The sequence below is a fragment of the Rhyacophila brunnea genome, unplaced genomic scaffold, assembly GCF_057557595.1.
Source record: "Rhyacophila brunnea isolate RB1 unplaced genomic scaffold, BYU_Rbru_1.0 scaffold_6, whole genome shotgun sequence".
In the NCBI taxonomy this organism is placed as follows: Eukaryota; Metazoa; Arthropoda; class Insecta; order Trichoptera; family Rhyacophilidae; genus Rhyacophila; species Rhyacophila brunnea.
In genome coordinates this window covers 44,742,412-44,752,484 of record NW_028233276.1, presented here as the reverse complement: position 1 = coordinate 44,752,484, position 10,073 = coordinate 44,742,412, and the positions used below count along the sequence as shown (strand labels likewise).

At 30.9% G+C, this 10,073-nt stretch overlaps 1 protein-coding gene and 1 long non-coding RNA gene across 2 annotated transcripts; one reads left to right on the top strand and one right to left on the bottom strand.

Annotated features, from left to right (window-relative positions):
- Positions 1 to 294: 294 nt before the first annotated feature.
- On the bottom strand, positions 295 to 5,249 carry LOC147065722 (uncharacterized). The gene is made up of 4 exons (XR_015071791.1): positions 4,994 to 5,249; positions 4,255 to 4,329; positions 3,900 to 3,992; positions 295 to 2,540 (listed from the first exon to the last, which is right to left on the bottom strand). It is a non-coding gene; the product is annotated as an uncharacterized LOC147065722 (long non-coding RNA).
- A 762-nt stretch (positions 5,250 to 6,011) lies between these two features.
- On the top strand, positions 6,012 to 9,156 carry Dlc90F (dynein light chain 90F). Its single transcript, XM_085956851.1, has 3 exons — positions 6,012 to 6,177; positions 6,287 to 6,452; positions 8,344 to 9,156. Exons 1-3 carry the CDS (start codon positions 6,142 to 6,144, stop codon positions 8,490 to 8,492), a joined length of 351 nt encoding a protein of 116 aa, XP_085812977.1. The 5' UTR covers positions 6,012 to 6,141; the 3' UTR covers positions 8,493 to 9,156.
- The last annotated feature ends 917 nt before the right edge of the window (positions 9,157 to 10,073 follow it).

Genomic DNA, 10,073 nt, shown 5'->3' with positions numbered 1-10,073 from the left:
TAAATATTATAATGTTTGATTAGCCCTAATAGTATAATTGATATTTGAAAGTATTAATTAATTATTCATAGGGAAACATCCATTCCATGTAGATTAATAATGTACACATATTTAGAATTGAGAAGTCGTGAACTGCTTCTGTATATTTCAAATATTGTTTAAGAAAATATAATATGTAATACGGAAACTTGAAATTCCACGAATTCACCGCACCCAACTTTACTGTTAATGATACATACACGTTTCATATTCAATGCGATTCCTTTTCGTAATAAAATACAGAAAATAGTTTTTCAAGATACAGTTTATTGTGCACTAATATAGTTTTTAAATTAAACGTATTTTAGGAAATCTGGTCTTTTATTATAATTTACAATTAAATGTAAAAAAAAAAATAGAAGATGCTAAATTTTTATTTACAATTAAGTTGTATTGGTTTTTCAATATGGTGTATCTTCAATACTTGGTATTATAAAGAAAGCTGATTGAATCTCTCATTGTATATTAAGATACTCTATTGTCTATTGCATGTTTAGAAGTAAATATACATTAATGTTGATGTAGTCGTTTTGTGTATATGGGATCCTATTGCTGACTATTATTTGACGTATCTAATATATTTCATTATTTTAGGAATTACTTGGTTTTTTTTTTTAAACAAAATTGGTTTGGTTTGATGGATTTATTTGTGATGCCTAAAGTCAAAAACGTTGTTAAAAACCAAATAAACGTGTATCGTCTTTTTCTAGTTTAAATGAAATAATTGAATTGGTATTAAACAAACAATTTTTTTTGGATTGTAGACGGTACCAAGTTTTTCAATTATTTCATTCAACGCTTTGGATGTTAAGTAGATAGCGTTTTTATTTTCAGTTGTTTTTTTTCATAGATTTTATCTGTATACAAATTTATTAAAGGATATATTTTGCTATATGAATTCTAGTTGATGTTTTCTTTAAATTGAAATTCGTAACGATAATTTTTTTTAAAGTTGCGTAAATAAATGTATATGAAAATATAACAAAATGCTTAGTATATAATAATGCAATAAGTAAACGAAAACCAAGCACACTATATTGTAGGTAATATATCTCCTGCAGACAAATATACAGCTTCTCATACTGATAAGATATCTCATAAAACATATTGGCACCCAAAGTCTCAGGAAATGTGTAATATAATATCATAATTTAGCTAAAATTGTAATCAATCTAAGCGAACATAATCGAAAAATATATTTGTCATCTTAGAAATGATTGCAAAATGTTAACGCTTCATATATTATCATAATGTATGTCAAAAATATTAAAACAAGTTATTATACGGTATTGAATGATAAATCAAGAACTTTTAGATTTTATTGTAAAATAATTTTTTAATTCACACATTAACTTCATACAGGATATTTGAAAATCAACAATATTATTACAATACTTCTTCCTTAAATCCATTAAACAAAATGGATACCATTGTATATTACGTATTATTGTATTACATACTAAATATACAATTAATTATTATTACAGGAAAAAATTAGTGGTCTTCTCATGTTTATAGTTATATAAATAACAGTATGTTTAAAATATACAACCACAAAAAGTATCTTAAAATAAATGCAACAACATTAACATGGTATCTCAGTTTATGGAGTGGGTTGGATGCTTCTTTAATTGTTTTTTTTTTAATCTTATATCTTGTACGAAGTTGATGTGTCAAAATATCATAGATCATAAAACATGTACACAGGTAAGGAGCAATAAATGTTATCATTGAAAGCTGCAGCAAATCTTTTTTATTTGTGATATTTCAATACCGTTTAAATTTAATAGTCTCTTGATTTCATAATATTATACAAATGTGTAAATACAATTCAACTGTTTGGCTGAATATTGTCTGCTGTTTTCGGAGTTATACCGTACAAATAAAATATTCATGCGCAAAATGAAAGCCTTTTATTGAAAAAAGACAACATGCAAAGTTGCAAATCGGATACTTAATAGTGGAACTGCTTAACCATGAATGTCATGCACAGATGCGATTAGTTCTGTACACATATCTTTCTGAAAATAACACCTTAACTAGAAATAAATGTGACAGTTCAATGATTTAGTTTTAGTATATGTTTGGCAATCTGTATTTAAGCGTGACTTTTGCAAGAAATAATTAAAACTTTGGATAAGGACACGGACATTTACAATATAATTTTGGTGGTTCACATTGTCCTAATTTTACAGTCTTGTTTTCATTACCGGATAAGTCTAGACCCATCGGAGTACTCTCTAAACTTGTATGTTTCTCGTATGCATTATTACTTTTTTGCTGATTTGGGTTTTCGGTAAATATGTTTTGCTCGTTTTTCTTACCTCTTCTTCTACAAAATCCTTTGTATTTTTTTTCTATTGGATCGTCGTTGTTATACGAGGCAATGACTGACAGAATATTGAATTTTTTGTTTCTCACTTTCAGCGGAATGTTTTCATAAAAATACACTTTCCTCTTGCAGTTGTGGCATTTTCTGAACTTCCCAACATTCTGCAATCCTGTTATGATGATATTCAATTATATTAATAAATCAATCAAATTACACATATAGTGAGGATATTATAAACACTGTAGAAGGAATGTACTATCTATCCCAATTTAGAAATGATTGTAAAAACTATAAGTTCTTTTCAAAAATTGCAAAATGTAAAGTCACTACCAACTACATTGCATTAATAAGACCCATGTTTTTTCCTATTCTGAGTCTCTTGGAAGGGTGGTATTTTTATAATCGATGACGTCTTACAATCAACGTGTCAACAAGCATATTTGATGGAAAAAACAGAGATCAACGACTCCAAGTCAAAATGTGATAAAAAAAACAGATTCTGATGAAATTTTCATTCATGGAGACATCCATACAAATTTTGTTTGGGTTCACCTTCATCATAGAGATATAAAATCTCATTGGTTGAAAACCGCATAGACAGTTTGGGGACTAAGGGCTCATACGCACTTGCGGCAGGCCGCCGCAGCCGGCAGCTAACCGTCACTAAAAGTCACGGTTATCCGCAAGGACGCGGTTACATTAGCGGCTAGCCGCAGTCAGTTTCCAAATGAACGTGACTTATCTTGAATGGTTATAAAATAAAACTTATTGTAGATTTAAATATTTTATTCACCTCCTTGTTTGTTAGTAGGTACACTCATTTAAAATTAATTTCAGAAATAAAATATTTGGACCTTCATTTAGGAACCACTGCTTTACTATAATTCTTTTCGTTTATTAGTACTCATTTAATATTATTTTTTTAAATTAATCAAATTAAATATTCGGCACATTTCATGTTCCGTAATATGCAGTCATTTTTCTACATTGTGTATAATTTTTTCTGTGTCGAAATACATATCGAAATAAGTTTTTAGCAAAAACACTACACTGTGGTCAGCCGCCGACTAACCGCCTAGTGCGTAGCGCTCCGCGGTGCGGTAGACCACGGGCGGGCCGCGCTGTGCATGACAACCGCAGAGATGTAATGCGTATGGTGTAGGAACTTTTCATACAAAAACGATTGGTGGCAGGCCGTCGCAGCTAGCCGCAAGGCGGCCTGCCGCAAATGTATGGGCTCTAATCAGCCAACACCTCATGGGCTGCCTACTACTGCCTAATACCAATAGGCTGACCAATGAACGGCCTAGATTGCTTTTTATGGACTGCCGGTAATTGTATATGCTTCAAACCTGTACGAATTTAGCTAAAACCCTATCCCATATGGTTAATCAATGGATATTACTGGGACACATACAATGTTTATAATGATCTATCTATTCTATCTTAATTTCATTATTGGTATATAAAAATAAAGATAATAATATGTCTTATAATCAATACAATATGATATTATTTGAAAAGTTACCTATGGGTATGTGACAAAAACACTGATCCTGTGGTATACCCACAGCCTTCATCCTATTTGCTGAAGATAACTTGGAAGATTCCCTTCTGTTGGCTGAAATAGTTTTTTTTTTTTATTTACTTTTTGAAAGACAATAATATGAATAAGAATATATTTCCCATAACTTATTATGTCAGAGACTGAATTATGTATGTCAAAGTGGTAACCCTGTGCTACACCACAAGGGATTCAAGAATGCTCGGCCTATACATCTGGAAAGCATCGAGATACAAAAGGTTTTTCGTGAAGGTCAATACCTGCTGTGGAAAAGTAGTAGTTGGTAGTAACACTGAAGTAAAATTTACATAGCCTTTACCTTTGAGGTATGGGTGACAAGAACTTTTGCCAATTATAATACTGTTTTCAAAATCAGGGCAGTGCCGTGGATGAACTGTAAAATATTAAAAGGGACTCATCAACATTTTTTCTCTACAACTGAAACACATTGAAAATCGTTCTGTAGCTGTAGCATTCATAATAATGCAAGTAAATAATTTCTATGAGTGTTTCCATTGTATTTGCTTACATTTAAAAGAAATCATAGTGAATAGGCCTAATTTAATTTATTAATATCCAGTAATAAACATAATACGAAATTTTATAGGGCAATCAAAATTTTTTGACAAACAATGTAATATTTAGTTGTCACGGATACAGTAACAAGCCTATAATACAAGTGCAGCAGACCTACAAACTTATCTAAAGAATGGATGGGGAAGCCACCGTCGAAAACTACCCAATCAAGACTCGCAACTGGACAGAATCTGACATTCCAATGACTTTTTCAAAATGGCATCCATATGGTAGTTTGTAGTTCCATTTTTGACCGTTCTTTAGATAAGTTTGTAGGACTGCAACATACACCTATTTTTTTTATTCAGTAAAGCGAATGAATATAGTATAAATTAATAATAATACATCCGAAAGATATTGAAGTTAACATTCAAAGGTGCATCCATTGAAGGTAAAATATTATGACATGAAAAAATTATAACTTTTGTGCATACCTACTTACAAAAATGATACCTACTTAGGTACGTCAAATTGGAACTTGCCTCAACGATTTTTATAGGGAAACTACAAAAGGGTCCTTCTGAAAACAGATTCAACGTCTTTGAGGATAATATCGTCGGTCCCTATTAAAAAAGTCGGATCTGCAAAATGCTACTTATCAGTACGAGCAATCAAAGATGTTTCATCAAATATCCTTTGTGACCTATTGCTTGCCATAATGAATAAAAATACGGGTGATAGAAACTTTTCTAAACGTTTATAAAAACATCCGTCTGTCCGGTGAACATAGCAGCAACTGTCAGATCCGACGCATCTTGCTCACCCACGCCCAGCCAACAATGTCGGTTGGTAAGAACCGACATTGTTATTCGGACACTCTCGGTAGATCCGTCATTTTTAAGTTGAGTATCTCGAAATTTTTCAAACAAACAAAAAAAACTGTGATTGTAGTATAAATGTTTAAAGTGTTTAAATAACTTTTACATAATAATCCGAAAATGACAAAATTTCAGATCCGACTTTTTTAATAGGGACCGACGATATTGTCTTGTTATATAACACTAAAATTGTATCCATCTCCTATAATATAATTAGGTACCTATTATTAAAGATTATTGGCTAGAATAAAAACAAAGAATCTCTGCATAAAAATTAATAATTTTAATACTGTTACCTAGGTACCAAAGATGTCCAATCTCTTTGGTTTAGTAGGTACCTAAAAATAATACATCATTTAATATCAACAATGAAATAAATAAATTATATTAATATTATATTTTATAACAAGAGATGGGACAACTTCCAATCTCTTTGGGCAATGTTATGGTTAGCCATTAGTAAAATTTGTGCAAGAAGTGCATTATTTTATTTTTCCTTTTGGCAAATTCAAACATACATAAATTATTATGTAGGTACCTAATATTCGTATCTTCTTTCGTAGTAATTTTAATTTTTGCAATATCCCCATTTAACTTCATGTACAGTAAATAATATGGAGGTAATAATGATGACTAATTTAAATTTAAGTTAGGCATGTTGGACAGCCTGTGGGCGCCATGTTTTATGACGCAAACTTAACTACATTCAGCTGTCAGAGAGAATAAATTTGTTGCTGCCGTAGATAAAGATAAAAGTGTCCGACCGGTCGGCTTCATTTCTTTATTCTAAATAGGTGCTTTATATATTAATAATGGAGGCTAAAGAGTGCAATGATATGGCGGAAGAGGTATGTACCACGAGTTCCACGGCGAACTCATCACATAATATCTAACAAAATACACTTAAACTTGCACCTCGGTTCCTCGGGTTATTACAAATCGATTGTATTATTTCAGAGTCAATTTGTTGTCGACGACGTTAGTAAAATTATTAAAGAAGCGATAGAAAACGCAATCGGTGGGACGGCATATCAACATAATAAAGTCAACCAATGGACTTCAACTGTTGTCGAATCCTGCCTCGGCGCTCTAACCAAACTTCAAAAGCCTTATAAATATATAGGTACGTATTTACATTTAATTGTTTGACATCTTAGTTTGTTTAAGTGCTAGCTAGATTTAATCTGAGCATATGTTGGTATAACACATGCTGCCATATTTGACAGAATGTATGATTTTGTTTCCTCCTCCTCTTTGTTAAATGATGAGAACACAACAGTAACTTGTTCCGTCATGTAAATATAAATAAGGTACTGTTCGGTTATCAGGATTACAGCGGAAAACACATTTTGAAAATAGCCGATAAACTGGATTATTTGTTAGGTTAACCTAACCTAAACTAACCCAAACTAACAAATAATCCAGTATATCGGGTATTTTCAAAATGTGTTTTCCGCTGTATTCCTGATAACCGAACAGTACCAAAAACTCTTCATATCTAAGTATAATTATGTTTAACCGATAGTGCAGAACATTGCACTGCTTTATAAGTCTTGATGTGTGAGCTTTCACCTGGGAATCCGGAATCTGTTCTGAATAAAGTCTCAATACATCAGTAGCAATGTTCCACCCTTCGCCACTGTAATACATCTATATGATTCGCTACACTACTGCCATTGGCTTTGCGGGCTCTTATAGTGTTAGTAAGCAAACACAAATCGTTTTATGAGCCATGCAATAACATACAAAGTGTTAGCAATTGTACTGTATCTAACTTTGTCTTATATGATGGGACTGAGAGTGGCTGCCGAACAAAATATACTGTCTTGTCTCTCCATATTTCACTGAAAACCCACTGATATTACAACGTTGAAAGACACTTTTGTCGATTTTGACATGCAACCCCTTACCATATTGATCTATCTTATAAAACTCAAATTACATATTGATAAAAAAAATAGGTACAGTTCGGTTATGAAAAATACAGCGGAAAACACATTTTGAAAATACCCGATATACTGGATTATTTGTTAGTTTAGGTTGGGTTAGGTTAGGTTTGGTTAACCTAACAAATAATCCAGTATATCGGCTATTTTCAAAATGTGTTTGCCGTTGTATTCCTCATAACCAAACTGTACCAAAAAATATTTTCATTGAAAGATACAGTAGGTAATCCATAGTGTAAAAAAAATGTTTGAAAAAAAGATGTGAAATTCAAAATTAATATAAGTGTTTTGTATAAATTTTAATTAAAAAATTGTTAACATAATAATATATACTTAATTGTATTTCTTGAATAATAAACACGATTCTACTATGACCAGGAGTATCGTTTTTGTGGTGGTGGTCAGTTAAGATTTAAAAACAATACAAAATTGAACATAATTTACTTTAACCCAAAAATGAATAGCTTGCATTGGATTAAGGTTTATTTTTAAGTTTAGGATCTAAATACTAACGGTGGTCACCATTGTTTCATTTGCTTCCGTCATCGATTGGTTGAATAAAATCATGTATATTATTGGTAATGATCTTCAAATTTTTAATCATATTTCATTGCATAAATATGCCTGACATCCGTTCTTCTGACACACATGACATCTCTAATCATTTCAAAAATCATACAAAAATCTAGTAAACCGTGTTTATATGAAAGAAAAATTTGCAAACCTCATAAATACCAGAAGGTTTGTTTGTTCTTTTTTTTGTTTTGTTTTAAAATTTTCCAAATTCATAATTTTTATTTTGTCCTGACGATGCACTTTAAAAGGAAGTAATGGTACAAAAATGTGGGGAAAATTCTGGCATAGAATAAAGTGTGTTGATGAAGAAAAGGTTAATCTTTCGATATCAGTGTGCAGCTAACTATGTCAGCGCACTGTTATAACAATGTCAACTAGTGTACTAACACAACCAGCCATACATCGCCAATCCGAGAGTCTCATCTAATTTCTATATCCGATAAGTAGTTATTTATATAAATAAAATAAATGCATATAAAAAATTGATTTCAGTCACGTGCACGATCATGCAGAAAAACGGAGCTGGTCTGCACACCGCATCCTCATGCTTCTGGGACAACAACACGGACGGCTCGTGCACCGTTCGCTGGGAGAACAAGACCATGTACTGCATTGTCTCAGTTTTCGGCCTCGCACTTTAAACGTGCCAAAGACGTGTGTGCTAATTCTGGTGAAAATTGTGATGTTTCTGATGATTGTCGAGAGAGTAAAACATTTTTATAATATTATGAAGAACGGAGTGCCTACACTACGGGCAAATGGCTGGGGGGAACGAGTTTTATTTGCGGTTTTATAATATAACAGCCATCTTCGTATAAAATAAGTCATTTCGTAATATCTGAGTTTATATTCATGTCTTATTATTTATAGCACCATTTTTCTTGAACACACAAAACAATACGTGAATGCACTTTTCAATTGCAACGCTTGGCTGAATTACGAAAAGTCTACTAATGCTGAATTATCTACTATTTGTAAATAATAATATGATACATTGATTGTCCGATTCGATAGATGTAAGATTTCAGTATTTTTGAGCCAGTGTCAAAAAATTGTAGTCACATATTTTAGGCATGTGAAATAATGAATAATTGGTCAATTTAAATGCTTATCGAATTTAAAAATTTACAATTACTTCGATATTACGTTTGAAGGACTTTCATATTATGATTTCAATATAGGTAATCAAAAATATGGAATGAGTTAACGTGATGAAAAGTTTTAACAATAAAACCGACAAGACTTCATAATGATAATCGCTGTCTCTGTGAAAATTGGAAGACTTCAATAAAATCTTTTATAACGAAATCATTAACATTTTTTTTAGATATATTTTGATCATTCATTTATAATAATATCAAAAATGTAAAACATAAGCATACTGGATATGAAATTATTAGTCTACGAGTGATTTCTGTGGTTGCCATTAAATTTTAGTCTTGTAGCATTTTGTAGAAACGTTTTTAAGACAAATTTCAATTTGTAATAATATTCATTGAAGGTCGATGCAATCCTATTATTAATTTCAGTCATTTGCGATATTGATTGATTGTAATTAGTAAATAGTTTTGGGTATACTGAATCCATATCTATTTTATTATTCATCTTTTTTTTCCAAGAAATTCGCAATTTTCATTTATATTTAAACAGGATGATTCTAACCATCCAAATTCTCTAGATAGCTGAAAATTTTATTTTGTGAATTTACTATTAATTTAGTATGTATTCTATCATTCCAATAATTATGCTTGATACTTAAATACATAGTTATTTTAACCACTTGATTTCACTGTGTATTATTAAATATAGTAATAATATTATTGACTGTTTAAAAATAAATACATGTAAATCTGCTACCGTCGTAAAATAATGCTTTTCAAATACCTGCAATTAATAAAAAATGTACCGAATAGACGCATTTCTTAAAATAAGCAGCATTTTGTTTATGAATATATTTTTTTTCCACAAAAATCTCTGTTATTCAGTTTGAAAAACAAACAGCTCTTTAAAAGTAGTGTTTATTGTGCCTAATATAATATTATTATAGTAATTTTAAAATAATTGAATCAAAGATTAGTCTAACGAAATTTTTTATTCAATTTTGATTTCACTTTCGCATGATTTCGGTGCGAACATATTTTTTCTTTCAAAAGATATCGTTTATTTCTTAACGCACAAAACTTCGATGTGAAATTTTAAATAATGTATACTGAAATATATAA

Excerpts from the sequence above, each read along its gene's own strand:
- Dlc90F (XM_085956851.1), top strand. The coding sequence starts at position 6,142 with ATGGAGGCTAAAGAGTGCAATGATATGGCGGAAGAG. Across the intron at positions 6,178-6,286 it reads GCAATGATATGGCGGAAGAG|AGTCAATTTGTTGTCGACGA; the intron begins GTATGTACCACG and ends GTATTATTTCAG. Across the intron at positions 6,453-8,343 it reads AAAGCCTTATAAATATATAG|TCACGTGCACGATCATGCAG; the intron begins GTACGTATTTAC and ends AATTGATTTCAG.